Consider the following 14,884-nt stretch of genomic DNA (forward strand, 5'->3'; position numbering starts at 1 on the left):
ATTTGCAATGCAGCCGGTGGTGCCTGTCGCCGTCCCCCGCACAGAGGCGAACCTCCTGCCAGCAGCCCAGGAGGCTTGCTTGGTGGCCATCCAGGTTTCAACCAAACAGGAGCTCATACGTGTGTGTGCACATGTGTGTGTATAAACAGAGGTGTACGCAACTAGACTCACCATCACATGTGCATGAATCCCATACCAGGCAAAGAAGTACACATATATATGCTCATGTGTGTGTATACACACACAAGCACACACCTCACACCAGTACGCATACGTACCCAGACATATACAAGTGCACACATACATGTTCTCATATATACACACATGTCACACACATGTGTTCACAGAATCATATGCACACACACTATGCACATGTATGGTCACACACTCCCAATGTGTGCATGCTTATGCTCAAAGGTGCATGCACTGGTGCGCTCATGCTCATGGTACACATGGATGCACACACACACCAGCGTGTATGCACACACATACCCACACATGACCCACATCAAACAGCCTGACTGGGTGCATCTCCAGGCCTGGCTCTTCCCTGGCTGGGCGGTGTGTGGCCGGAGCGGAGGCGCTCTGGCTCCCAGGGTGCCGGGAACAAGGCCTTTTGGAGGGGTGGCGGCCACTCACAGGTTGGACAGGGAGCAGGCCCGGCAGCACTGCGGCCCATAGAAGCGGTGCCCACACACTCCATGCTGTGGCACCAGGTAGCACCAGCTGAAATAGTCTCTGCAGAAGGCATCTGAAAGGAGACCAGTGGTGTCAGGCAGGGCGTCTGGGGCCAACAGAAGCGTGAGTGTCACGGCTTTGACCGCACTACAAGGAGGCAGCTATTCAGTGCTGACAGGGCCTGCAGAACCAGCCCTTTCTACAAGCCCCTTCTTGGAAATGTCCTGAAAAACTGGCATTTTTCCACCCGTTTCCTGCAACACCCACCCCTTTACTCACCCCACCCCACCCCCACCCAAGATGACTGAAGCTCTTTTGACTGGACCCAGTTGTCTGACTTTGGGGGTTGGGCCCAACCTGGGCTGCCTCACAACCATGGTTCCTCGTGGGAGATCTCTGCTAGCAGACCCTGAGGAGGACCCGGAGCCTGTATCCCAGCACTGGGCGGGGACCAACCAGCCTTCCTCCGGGGGTGAGCATCCCACCCTCAGCTCTCCCCTGACCCCGAACCATCCCTGAGAGATAGGGGACACATGGAGGGGCCCTGGAGACACAGGGTCAAGCGTTGGCTGCTGGCCAAATTGGGGTGGATTCCACCCATCCCGCAGCCCTGAGAGCAAGGAGACCTGTTAGTCTGCCCCCGTAAGGAGGACACAGAGAGCCCTGGAGACCGTATAAGGCAATATACTCTCTCACAGTATAAATGGGAACCATCTAGCCATGACCAGAAGGTGGGAGGGTGCAGGGAGCAGGAGGGGGCCATGAATGAGCATGTGGCAGACACCAGACCTGACCTTCAGGCAGCCCACTGTCTCTGTCTCTATGGGACTGTCCTTCAAACTTACATCCCATTTGGGAGCAGCAGCTTGGGCCCAGGTGGCAGGGCACTTACCTTTCTTCTCTGTGACGGGGCAGAAATGGGTGTTGCAGGCTTGCGAGGCCATAGGCTTCTGGTGGGTGCTGCAGCCACTGGCCACATGTGGCCCCTTCTGGCACTGCACTGCCCGGGTCTGCACACCACCTCCACAGCTGGCTGTGCACTGCGGGAGGAAGCACATGGGACCACAATGCATACAGCGTAGATGGCAACTGACGACCACTGTAGGGAGTACGACAGACCCACAGAAGCAGGGGCAGGTCTGCAGGGCCATGGCCTGGATGCTGTGTACCTTCCCTGCACATCTGCACCTGCCCTGCCCTGGGCCAGGCCTCCACCCTGCTGGGGTATCTCAGATAGCCCTGCGACCTCACTATTCCCATTCCCTCTGTTCACTTGAGGAAACGGTCAGGACTGGCTGGGGGTTGAAACCCTGGAGCCTGGTGTTCAAGTCTGAACCTCAGCTTCCGGAGATTAGACTTTTCGTGGAAGTGGAAACAAATTGAATCAGTGAACCAAATGTGAAGATAGCTGGACTTGGGATGGCATCTCATCTCCTTAGGTGACAGGCTCTGCTGAAAATAGACGAGATTGTCTCCCCACACCCCCCGCCACCTGCCTCCAAAAAGAATTTTACACAAAAGGTATCCTTTCTGATTAAAACACAAGTTTTGGGTTTTAAACTCCGCGTTTGGGGTTTTCCTTACAGTGTCTGAGAAGAGGGGACTGCCAGTGGGCATCCACACTGGACTTCACGGAGCCGACTGACTTTCTTACACATTCTGGGGCCTCCTCGAAGTCCGGGACCTGAAACTCACCCTAAGCATCGCGGGATGGACCTACCGGGCGCACTAACAGATTCCTTTCCTCCCGTGCCCTCCCCGCCCCGAGCAGTGTCCCACCCCACCCAGCTCCTCAGCACGGCTGCGGGTCTCACTCTTCACGAAGTTCACCCTGGGATGCTCTTCCCGGAGCGGATCAGGCCACATTCAGCTTCCAGTCCCACAGTGACCCATTGTGGCCACGGACCCTTTCTTCATCCACCTGTCACTCAACTTCCCCCTGTAGAACAGCGACCAAGGCTGGAGAAGGCTGTGCTGAGGCTTGGGTACGATGGATTCATGTCTCAAAGGCATGGCTGGATGGATGACAACAGAGCAGGTGACTCCAGCTTCCATCCGGCCTCATTTCCTATTCCATCTCTGGATGGCATTTGTGGAGGGAGTTGTGTGTTAGTCCAGGTAGACAAGAGAAACATCCAGGGAGACACTTGCATGTGTATAAGAGAGAGCTTTACACCAAAGAGTAATTGTATATTAAGGAAACATCCCCGCCCAGTTCAGATCAATTCCATAAGTCCAATATTAGCCCATATGTCTGACATATTCCTTTTCAGACTCACACAATGATACTCGGTGCAGGAAGATCACAGGCCAGTGGGTGGAAGTCTTGTGGATCCAGTGGTGGTGGAAGCATCTCAGCGCTGGTGTGGATCTCCACGTGACTCCTCCAGCTCCAGGGCTCTAGTGTAGCTCCGTGTGCCATGTGGCTTGTCAACAGGAATGTCTCGCAGGGAGTGAGTGTATCTGGCCTCCAATGAGCTATTTACTTCTGTAGTCCCTCCAAATGAGGTTATCAAGCTGTGACCTTATTGACAGGCTAAACCCTACCCTTTCACTCTTAATAGTCTCAAATTGACACCAGATTATGTAACCATGACAAATAACACCATGTATTGGGAACCCCAAGTAGTAGAGTGGAGTACCTGTCAGGACACTGGACAGGAGGACACTATCCTGTGTGTGTGGTAGAGTGGCCAGGTCCAGGGTAGTGGTGGGAGATGAAGAGGGTGGAATAGGGAGAGAGATCCCAGAGACCCACCATCAGGACCACATGCAGAAAGCTTGGAGGGAGAAAGAGGAAGAATGAAAACAGTCTACTGCCAAGACCCCTGGTTAGATGCCTCTCAGCTTCTTGGCATTGCTAAAAATGCTGCAAGTGGATGCTTGAAAGGATAGACCTTGAAGTTCTCATTTCTTTTCAGGAGGTTAGCAGTTTAAGTTCAGCATGTGTCTCTAGCAGAGTTTGTCTGGCTTTGATTCAAAATCAGTGCTCATGGACACAGGCGTGAAGAGATAAAAATGACACATGCATTGGGTACATCTGCTGCACAAAACCTCGTTAGAGTTGAAATGCAATGAGGTTACCTTACAGACTACGGTGCATCTGTCCCAAGCCATGGCATTTTCAATGGCCTCATACACTAGTGAAAGTGGGACGTTGAATTAGGAAGTCCAAAGAAGAACCGATGTCTCTGAATTGTGGTGCTGGAGAAGAGTATTGGCAGTACCTTGGACTGCCAAAGAACCAACACACCTGTCTTGGAAGAAGTGCAGTCAGAAAGGTTGCTAGCCTTCACCTCATGCATTTTGGACATACTGTCAGGAGAGACTGGTCCCTGGAGGTGGTCATCATGCTGGTGAAATAAAGAGGGTTAGCTAGCAAAAACTGGAAGACCCTTGGTGAGGTGGGTTGATTGACACGGTGGCTGTGACAATGGGCTCACACATACGAACCACTGTGAGGATGGCCCAGGACTGGGCTGTTTCATTCGTTGGTGCATGGAGTCGCGATGGGTCTGAACTAACCCGATGGCACCTTACACCAACTCTAGAGGCCCTTTCCTGTCTGTCCCAGCTTCTAGAATCCAGCAGGGCTTGGGGTTCCTGGGCATGTAGGTGTATCGGAGTCACTCTTTCTGACCTCTCCAGTGTCTGCTGGTGGGTCTTGTCTCTGTGTCTGTGCTGCCCTTCATAGCTCAGAGGTGATGCTGTTGAGGACCCACCCTACACGGGCATGGCCTTGGGAGCACAACAAGGACAATCCTATTCCCAAATGGGATTGTATCCACAAGCAGAAGGGTCAAGGACTCCAACCCTAGAGGACACCCATTATCTAATGCAACCCGTTAGCAGGGGGATTCAGAGATGACATACCTAGATTCAACAAAATGAACAGACGGGCTTCTGTGTCTGCGTGCTAGAGCGCCCGCTGTAAGGTGAAGCCATGGACCACGGCATAGATGGTTCCCTAATGACTTAAGGGAAGCCTGTCTTTGGCCAGTGGCAGCTGTGAATTCATAGAGAGGATCATGGGAGCGAAAAGAGGGACGGATGAGCCCCTTAAGTTAAAAACTTATCTCAGAGCTGGCTCCCTGGTGAAAGGTCCCCTTCTTTCACTGTGGGGGGCTAACGGTATTCTGAATCCATCTCAGGTCTGGATAGAGAGGGTGGGGCCCATCTGGTAGAACCAAGGTTCTGAGTTATGTCTAGTGAACTCACTCAGGGGGACAGTAGGGGGTGCGTAGAGTGGGGGTGGGGCAGAATTGTTCTCTGGGCCTGAGGACAACTAGGCTCTGGGTCTGTCATGAGGAATACAGAGCCCCATGTGGGATTTGGTTCACCAACTTGCAGGTTCAGCTGTTTCCCCCCCCCCAAGAATATTTGTTTAAGTCCTCATCTCTGGTATCTGAGAATGTGACCTTATTTGGCTATATTGTCTTCCTAGACGCAACTGGTCCACATGGATCTGTATGGTGGGGAGAACCCTGCACCCAGTATGACTGGTGTCCTGAGAAGAAAAGGAGAGATATGGACAGACTGAGGTCGTCTTGTTAAGACAGGCAGAGACTGGAGTTTGTGGTCACCAGCCAAGGGATGCCTGGGGCCACCAGAAAAGACAAGGAAGGATTCTTCCCTAACGTCCTCAGAGGGAGTATCACTCCATTGGGGCCCAGGTTTGGGGCTTGCTGCAAAGAAACAAATGCCTGGTGGTGTCAGCCCCCAGTTTGTAGTACTCAGCCAGAGCGGCTCCAGACAGTGCACACACCCAGCCATCTTTCTGGTGTTCTGGGCTTAGGAGTGCATGGACAAGCCCAGCCTTACAGGGACCCAGCCAAACGAAGCCCCTTATGAACCCCAATGTCAGAGCCTCTGGGTGCCCCCCTCCCATGCTCACACATCAACGTCAACCTGTCCTACTGACAATATCATTTCTGACTCGGAAGCCACAGCGAGCTGCGCAAGGCAGGACACGAGCCCACTGTTGGAGCCACCTGTCAATCACCCGCTGCATCGAGGGTCTTCTTTTGTGCTGACAGACTCGTCTTTACCAGCCTGATGTCCTTCTCCAGGGACTGGTCTCCCCTGACAACATGTCATTACCTGGCCAGGTGTGTGAGGTGTATTGAGGGACAGAGGCCAGGTGTGACCCAGGGAGAGACAGAGGAAACTGGACGTGTGTGAACAAGCAAGCCAAACCGCAGGGATGAATCCACTCCAGGAAGAACACTCCACACCATCTAGACACAATGAAGTGCATTGTTCTCACACAGGCTGCTCTTCAGAAATGCCAGGAATGTGAGCCAGGCAGGACACACCTGCCAGAAGACTGGCCAGGTAGCATTCTCACACCTGGGTACTGTGCTGCACGTCCTGAGACTCAGCAGGGGCTTTGACACACAGGCTGGCGCTGCGTGAAAGGGGCTGTGTGTGACCCCTGCTTCTCCCCCCAGGGCCCTTGCTGTCAGGCTATAGCAGCCGGTCCCAGGCAAGCAGCTCCAGCGCAAGTCAGGCTGAGCGTGAACAGCCAGGAGTGCTCTTTGGCAGTGACTTTGGGGCCTCTGTGTCAGGGTTCAGCAGAGGCACGAAGGGAGTCAGGATCTGGGAGCCACGGAGAGTCTGTGGAAGAATCTAGGCCCGTGTGTGTGTGTGCGTGTGCACACTTGTGTTTGCAAGTGAGCAGGAGGGGGAGAGTGAATTCATGAGGAGTGAGTGTAAAACAGGAATGTGTTCGTGAGTGAGTATGCAAACACATATGCACCTGTGTGAATGACTGTCCTAATGGGCTACACATGCCTTTGCGTGTGTGCATGTGTTTGTGTGGGTCAGTGCGTGTGTGCATGTGAGGGTACTGTGCACGTGTGCATGTGTTCATGTGCACTTCTGTGGGTGAGTTTTATGCATGAGGGTGAGTCTGAATATGTCTGTTGTGTGTGTGACACAATAAGTCACTTTTACATGGCCTTTCTGGCCTTTCTAGTTTCATGACCATGAAACTGCAACATAATGCTCAGTTGGGACGATGCAAATTGAGTGACTTATGGTCTATCCAGGGATTGGTGGGAACGTGGTCCTGTGGGAAGTCCATGCCTTGACACTGACGCGGTGTCTTCTTGCTTCTTACAGCAGAACCAGTCCCAGAGAGTGTCAGGTCCTCACTGCCCCCAAGAGGAGTCTGGAGCAGACTGGGGTCCCTGTGCTGAGAACCTGCAGGACTCAGAAGGGGCGAGCAGTGACGGTGAAGGTGGCGGAGGAACAGTGGCAGCAGCAGAATGTGTGTGGGAGGCAGCCACGCCCCGCTTGTCCGCCCACAGAGCCAGAGTCCAGCCTCTTCCGCAGGAAGTTTGCCTCCTGAGCTAAGAGTGTGGCCGTGCAGGGCTCACAGGCCTCCCTCAGGCTCACGTGGCTTTCCTTGGTGGCAGTGTCTCCAGACTTTCTGCTCAGGGTCTTCGGCAGGCGACATGTGAATCTGCCAGTGAGGCCCCGTGTAGAGCGCAGGCCACAGGAGTCCAGCAGAGGCAGGAGCTAGAGGCAGAGGTGTCAGGGACACAACCAACTGCCCGGACCCATGGTGTGCCTGCCCAGTGACTAAGCAGGGGCAGAGCACTGCATCAGAGAGGTAAGCACGGGTCTCCATGTGCTTACTCACCTGCCGTGGATTGTTCTGAGGGGGTTCATTACCTCAAAACACGAGCTTCACCGTGCTCACTTACAAAAAGGCAGTGACTGTCTCAGGAGCGCTGAGGCGGTAGCACGCGTTGGGCGGCCATCTGCACGGTCGGCAGTTGGAAACCACCAGCAGCTCCTTGGGAGAAAGACCGGGCTTTCTACTCCCACAGTTGCAGTTACAGTTGCGGAGACCCACAGCGGGCCACCATGAGTCAGCGAGTTTGAGTTCGGCTTGGACGTATTAGCAAACATATGAAACTGTCCACTGCACACTGGTAAGTAAGCACAACTCGGCCCGTGCTTACCCAGTAGGGATTGCACATTGACAAGAGGCTGAGGGGCTGGGAGAGAGGCAGATGCATGCCCGACCTGGAAGCAGATCCCCTGGTATAAGGGATAGTGAGAAAGAGTTGTCAGCCCCTGACCGGGACAGGGTGAGCATGGCTGGGCAAGGGTCTCTTGGTCTTGTCTCCCGTTTGTTTTCTTCACAGACTGATCAAAGCTTCTGCTTTGCATACATGGTGCCGGTGCCTCGTGCGTCTGGCTTGACAGCAGACCCATAGAGGGTGGACCCCATGGGTGTCCTTGTCGCCTTAGTGCTAGCTGACCATTGTCTGCCCGCAAGTTTGCAGTGCAGCCCGCCTGGATGTGTAATGCAGGCAGTGTGCGAGCATGTGTGTAATTCTGCTTCTGCGTGTGAGGGAGCGTGTGTGCGTCTCCAAACCAAACCCCTTGCCTGGGAGCTGATGTTGACTCACAGCAACTGCCACAGGACAGGGCAGGCCTATCGCTGTGGGTTTCCGCCTGTAACTCCTTATGGGAGTAGAAAGTCTTGCCTTTCTCCTGAAGTGGGGCTGCTGGATTTGAACTGCTGACCTTGCAGTTAATAGACCCCAGGGCTTCTGTGTGTGCATCAGTTTGGTACTAAAGTTCCGTCTTCAGTAGCCACCATGAAATCTGGAACTGCTTATCTGTGACACATTGCTTGTCCCTTAGCGGTATGGGTTTCCAGAATACTCCACACACATTCCTGCTGAGGGGCCCCTGGAGGGAGCCAGACCCATTTTGCCCAGCTTTGACTGTCCACCCAGGTCTGTCTCATCGGCTCAGACAGAGATCCTGACAGCTGTTTGTTCCTAAGTCTTTCCCAGACCTACTCAGCCTGTGCACCACCTGCAGTTAAGCCCACAAGAGACAGATGATTTAAGTCGGTGCTTAATGTGCAGAGCACCCCAAGAAATCATGATAAGCAAAGGCATTTACATCAATCGAAACCACTGCATTTGGAACAGAAAGGCCAGCTTGTAAATAGCCACAAGAATAACCCAGCCAGGCCAAGTCCAGCCAGGCACCTGACCACTTGTTTCCCCTGACCATCCCCGCCCCTCCCCCACCCCTGGCATTAAGGACAGACCCTGGGAGCAGGTGTTCACAGCAGGTGCAGTCCTTGGGGTTATTACCCCAAACATCAGATGTAAGATACAGTCGTCACCCTAGATCAATAGCTGCAGGGAACTTAGGATTACAAAAACGACGTCTTACACAGCGGTTTCGGATGGACAAAAGCTACTCAAGGTGGATTCTTCCTTGTTCTGGCTTGACATGGGCTTCAATTCAGAGTGCTAAGGGGTGCGAGACTTCGTCTCAAGTACTTTGGACAGTCTTCGAAAAAGGACGTCAGGCCTGGTCAGGAGGAAGGCCTTCCAGAAGATGGATCGACCCTGCGGCTGCAATGATGGGTTCAGGCACAGGAACCATCGTGAGGACAGCGCAGGACTAGACAGTGCTTTGTTCCCTTGGGCATGGGGTCACCCTTGCTTTGTTCCCTTGGGCATGGGGTCACCATGAGTCCGAACCAACTGGATGACAGTTAACAAGAAAAATGGGAGAAAACTAGGTTTTCTCTTTCTGCATCTGCCTGGAGTCTCTGCAAGGAGCAGGCAGCTGGAGGGACGGAGTCGATTTCAGCCTCAGGGTTCCCATTGACAAGGGAAGGGTTTCGGGCTCAGTGGTGCCAGCAGTAGGCATCTTGTTTACCAGGCCCACTTCCCAAGGGGTAGAGAAAGGGGGAGCATCACCCAAGAAAGCCACCCCGGCTGTGCTCCTTTGTCTTACTGGAAAGCGGACTTGGGGGAGAGGGGGCAGGTTTCCTGTGAACTTGGCTGGGCCAGGATTCTCACTGGCTTGGCAGGAACCCCCTCCTTATATGACTGGACGTAATGTAATCAACGTCATGATGGGATCTGCTGTGAGAAGCCAAGGAGTTGTCGGAGGATTCAGGTAGAGTACAAATTCCCCCACTCACTCAGGTCACAGCCCTGATGCAAATCAAAGGAAGTTTCCCCAGGGGTCCGATCTAATTCCCATATAAACGGATGCTGTGCAAGGAGCCCTGGAAGTAGAGTGGTTATGCTTTGGGCTGCAAACAGCAAAGTCAGCAGTTTGAAATGCCCAGCCACTGTGTGGGAGAAGAATGAGGTTTTCTACTCTCACAAAGAGTTATAGTCTCTAGAACCTGCAGGGAATTCTACTCTGGCCTATAGGGTCACTATGGGTCAGAATCAACTCAATGGCAGTGAGTTTGCTGGGGAAGCTTGCTTGCTTCACCCCCAACCCCCGCCCTCCACCCTGGTTCTGGAGCCTTCATCTGGCTCATTAACTTCTGCCATGTTGCCTGTTGGGCCTGGCAGCCATCTGACCTGCTGATCTAGGTCTCATCTGCCTCTGCCATCTGTGTGGTGCCCCTGCCAGTGATGGAGCTGGAGCTACATCAGACCTCAGAGCTACTCCGGTCTGGAGAAGATGCCTGCCTAATCTCTGACCCACAGACTTGAAACCGAACTGAACTCAACTGCTTCTACAATTGTGTGAGCATATACATTTCTCTCGTGTGTGTGTATATAAATACACACATATACATATATATATACATATTTTCTTATATACACATATGACAGAATGCATATAAATACATGTAAATATAAATATATGTGTATGTATACACATATATTTGTGTGTATATACATATATGCACACATATAAATATATATACACACACACATATTTATACCACTGGAGGTTCTTCTGAGAATTCAGCCTAACCCAAGTACATACACAGGACAGAAAACCAGCTGGGAGGAGACCTTGGGAGCGTGGTGAATGTGCTTTCTGTGCTGACAGGCTAAAGGTCAGAAGATTGAGTCCACCCCCAGGCCCTTCTGAAATACCCGCCGTTGATGACCCTACAGAGAACAGTCCTACCCCCACACAGGTGGGGCCACCATGAGTCTGAATCTTGGCTGTTCGCTGAGAAGATTTTGGCATTTTGGATGTAGTCACCTTCGGAGACACGAGGGGGCTTCAAGAAACTTGTAGAAAACCCCATTATCCTTTCATTGCATTTCTCCACCAATTTCTGAAACCTCTTTAGATTATGGGTTTGGCTTTGTTGTTTTATTGCTTAGGGGCTGTTGAGTGGTTCCAACTCACAGAGATCCGTGTCCAAAAAAACAAAGCACCACCTGTCGGGCACGTGCTCACGCGGGTCTCATGCTGGGCGCATTGCTGCGGCCCCTGCGTCCGTCTATCTTGTTGGGGTTTTCCTCTTTTTCACTGCCCCTCTACTTTAGTGAGCACGGTGTCCTTCTCCATGGACTCCTTTCCACAGATAACATGTCTGAAATACGACATCTTTGCTCCCAAGCAGCATTCTGGCTGTACTTCTTCCAAGGGAGTCTGTTTGTTCTTCACGCCGTTCATGGCACTTTCAATCGTCCTCACCAGCACTGTCATTCAAGGACATTTCGTCTCCCTTGGCGTTTCTTTCTCAATGCCCTTACTCCAGTGTGCAACAATGTGATGAAAAAGAAATATTTGGAGAGCTATCAAAATGCGATGACACAGAGACACAGACTGAGAGCACGCTGTTGGAAACACAGCACTGAGACCTTAGCCTGATGCAGCAGGGCCGCAACCCTTCCCTGTAGGAACCCCAAACCTCACTATCTGCAACGCGCTAGGGGCGCGTGCAAAGAACATCACTCAAGTACGCTCTGCTTCCAGCAGGTGGGCTATTCTGCTGAAATAGCTCTGGAACAGATGCCCACAAATTTCCAGTGGAAAAAGGCGACGTCAGCTTGGAAGTGTTCAAGGAACTCCAAACGGAGCTGGGAAAGATGGACAGGGGATCAGTTGAAGTGGGTGATCCTCTTCTCGGCCCTCTGCACAGATGTGAGGATTGATTGGGGAGTGCAAACTGCTCAGGCCTGACCTAAAGGTTGTGGGTTCAAAGCCGTGCAGGAGTGTCATGGAAGAAAGGCCTGTCAATAAGCTCCAAAGAGAACCTTCCAGAGCATGGCAGTCTTGCGCTGTAACACCCGTAGTCTTATGAAAGGGAATCAACTCTGAACAGCAACGTGCTGGGCTTGGTCGGTTGGTTTTAGCTTCCCTTCGGTGGAGCTCACGCTGTTGTGGGTTGTCAGGTGACTGGGAGTTGGGCCAATGCCCGGCATGTTCCATTCGTGTTCTCTGCATGCTCTTGACGCTCATCAGCTCAGATGAACTTGCTCCATCGCATGAACCACACACCTATTTTCTCTGGTCACTGCAAACAGGCACCATGGACGGGGGGTGGGGGGTCAGGTGTATTTGTTCCACATTTACTGGGGTGTCTGGAGAGGAAGCGTGGGTTGTGATGAGCTGGGGCTGCCTATAACCTTTCAAACTGGTGTCACCATAAACATCTTGTTGCTACTCAGATTGCAAGCATCCAGCCCCTCAGACTTGGACAGCCTTTCCCTCCCTGAAGGAGAACTTGATGCACTTTCTGATGAAGCCCCGAGACTGCAGTCTGCAGGATGGATCAGCATTCTCAGAAGTGGACCGAAAGAGAGTGTCCTGGTAAATGGAGATGAGCCTGAAGTGGCTGAGGATTTCCTTTTGTTTGGATCCCCAATCAAGGCTCCAGGAAGCGACAGACAAGAAAATCAAATGATGTATCGCATTGTGCGAGATCTAGTGTTAACCAGCAAAGATGTCACTTTGAGGACTATAGTGTGCTTGGTCCATCCATGGCTTTTTGCACATCGCCTTATAGGCATTTGAAAGCCGGAGAATTAACAAGGGAGGCCACATACGACTGGATGCGTTTGAGCTATGGCAAAATGCTGGCAAAGAATACTGCCGGTACCATGGACTGCCCAAAGGACAAACCGATCTGTCTTGGAACAAGCACAGCCAGAGTGCTCCTTCGAGGCCAGGATGGCGAGCCTTCGTCTCACACACTTTGGACATGTTGTCAGGAGAGGCCAGTCCCTGGAGAAGGACATCAGGCTTGGTAAAGGGACTGGGAGGGGGGTGTTGGTGACAAAGAGGAAGTCCCTCGGAGATGGATCGACACAGTGGCAGCCACAATGGGCTTCACAACAGGACAGTTGTGAGGCTGGCGCAGCACAGGGCGGCTTCCTTGCGTTGCACGGAGGGGAGCTAGAGGTCAGAGCCGAATCCGTGGACAGAATCGCAGCGCTCTTTTCTCTGTGGACGTTTGGCCCAATTTTACACAACGGGTTATACTTCCTGTGCCTAATCAAGTCTTCCGAGGGAGACCCACATGGCCCCAAGGTCGGATCCCATCCCCAGGAACACAGACCTCCAGGCAGCACTGGGGCTGAAGCTCTGGACATGCCTCCCTACCCGTGTCAGGCCCCGTACCTCCTTACCTGAGACCAGGGTGAGGTGACCCAGGCAGCCCGCGGGGGCCCTGCAGAGGGGTATAGTGGGTGCTTGGGGCACGGAGAAGGGGCACAGGCACGTTCCAGCCCCAGAGCTGGCCTGGGCAGGTGCAGGCACTTCTTGGAGGTCAGCTCTCGGTACTTTCCCGAAATGAACTTCTCAGCACATCTCAGGAACCTGGTCTGGGTGCCCCTGTCACAAGTGACCGAGCACTGCAAAACAAAGCAGAGCCTGGCATGGAAAGGCTTTCCTCTGCTGTGACATCAGCGCTGGAATGTCCCCAGCCTGGCCTGGGCTTCTCCCATGAGTGTCCGCGGGAAACATTCTATGAAGGGCAGGACCCCAGGTACTTGAAATGGCATGGTACTTTCTGTCTAGCCCTGGTGGCACAGTGGTTAAATCTACCACTGCTAAGCAAAGGGTCAGTGGTTCCAATCCATCCACCACCCTGTGGGTGAAAGATGAGGCAGTGAGCTTCCATAAAGACGTACAGCCTTGGAAACTATTACAGGGCAGTTCTACTCCACCCATTAGGGTGTTTTCATTGGGAGTCACCTGGAGAGCAGAGAGTTCTGGCATCTTGAGGTCCTGGTGGCATAGGGCTGTGGGGCATGATGTGGGCAGGGCAGTCCAACCATGAGGGTGGGATTGCATGCTGGGTGCGGTGGCCAGCAGAATGCCTAGCCTGTGGTCAATACTGCCCACCATCAGGCCCGACACTAGCCTCTAAAACGGTGGGGAGAGGAAACTTGGTGCACAAAGTTAGAGGTGAGGACTGGCCATGTAAACAGTGGGAAGCCTCAAAGAGCAAAGCCATGTGTCCCGCAGGCCTCCCAAGGCCGAGCTGTCCCTGATATCAGAGGTCCCAGTGTGGCCCTAGGTCCTGGGGAGGGGCTTCTCAGGAGGGTGGCCCCTGAAGAGGGTCCTTTGAGGAGGAAGCTCCTTTGGAGGGTAACACTGAGGTAGGGGACCTGAGGTGGGGGCTTCTGGGTAGAAAACTCCTGGCAAGATGGTTATTCCTGAGAGAGGACCCTGTAGAGGTGAATCATGGGAGTGGTCTTCTGAGGGTGGTGCCCAACATTGCCAACTTGAGCCAGAACCAAGTGGGTGGTGCTGAACATGCTGACCGGCCACCTCCCTAGGAGCAGGCTCACCTCCCTGGGACCGGGTTCACCTCCCTGAGACCAGGCTGACATACCTGAGACCAGGCTCACCTACCTGGGACCAGGCAGACACCACCCACTGCAGTGTCTTGTGCTTGTGGCAGCGTTTCAGCAGACATGCCTCGTGAGTGCTGGGCTTGGGCTCCGTGGAGCAGACGGCGTCCGGCAGCAGCTGTGCCCTGGCCAGCGGGTTGGTGCTCTTACAGGTCACGGCTCGTTTCCTCCACCCTTTCCCACAGGTCTGGGAGCACTGCACAGGAGGAGAGAGGAATCTGCCCCATGAATCTGCTTGTGTCAAGGCTTTTAAAACAGGCCCCTCAGGGCCGGGGGGTCTTGGAATGCAGCCCACAGGAACGGGCCTGCCCGCCACCCACATACCACCTGCCCACATTACCTCTGCCCAGGGCCCAGTGCTCCAGGCAGGAGGGCAGCTCTGGGAGCTGCAGGCTTGTCTACTGGTGGGCATGGGCTGAGGACACAGGCTGGCCGAGACTGGCTGTGCTCGGAATCGGGCCCGCTGTGTACACTGGACCGTCCGACTCTGAGCTCCACTGCCACAGGTCCGGCTGCAGGCACTCCAGTTCCCGGTGGACCAGCTGGGGAGACAAGGGAGACCCTAAGATTTAGGCTGTCACCCGCCCTTACCA

The 14,884-nt window shown here is 53.5% G+C and overlaps 1 protein-coding gene across 1 annotated transcript in view; it reads right to left on the bottom strand.

Annotated features, from left to right (window-relative positions):
* Nucleotides 1-635: 635 nt before the first annotated feature.
* Nucleotides 636-14,884, bottom strand: part of ADAMTS16 (ADAM metallopeptidase with thrombospondin type 1 motif 16) — a 198,143-nt gene continuing 183,894 nt past the window's right edge. Inside the window, exons 19-23 of the mRNA XM_075541734.1 lie at nt 14,632-14,833; nt 14,293-14,487; nt 13,062-13,286; nt 1,571-1,718; nt 636-751 (exon numbers count right to left, since the gene is read on the bottom strand). Of these exons, the coding sequence (XP_075397849.1) occupies nt 636-751; nt 1,571-1,718; nt 13,062-13,286; nt 14,293-14,487; nt 14,632-14,833 (886 nt within the window). The remainder of the gene's footprint in view (nt 752-1,570; nt 1,719-13,061; nt 13,287-14,292; nt 14,488-14,631; nt 14,834-14,884) is intronic.

This window comes from Tenrec ecaudatus, chromosome 2 (genome assembly GCF_050624435.1).
Source record: "Tenrec ecaudatus isolate mTenEca1 chromosome 2, mTenEca1.hap1, whole genome shotgun sequence".
Lineage (NCBI taxonomy): Eukaryota > Metazoa > Chordata > Mammalia > Afrosoricida > Tenrecidae > Tenrec > Tenrec ecaudatus.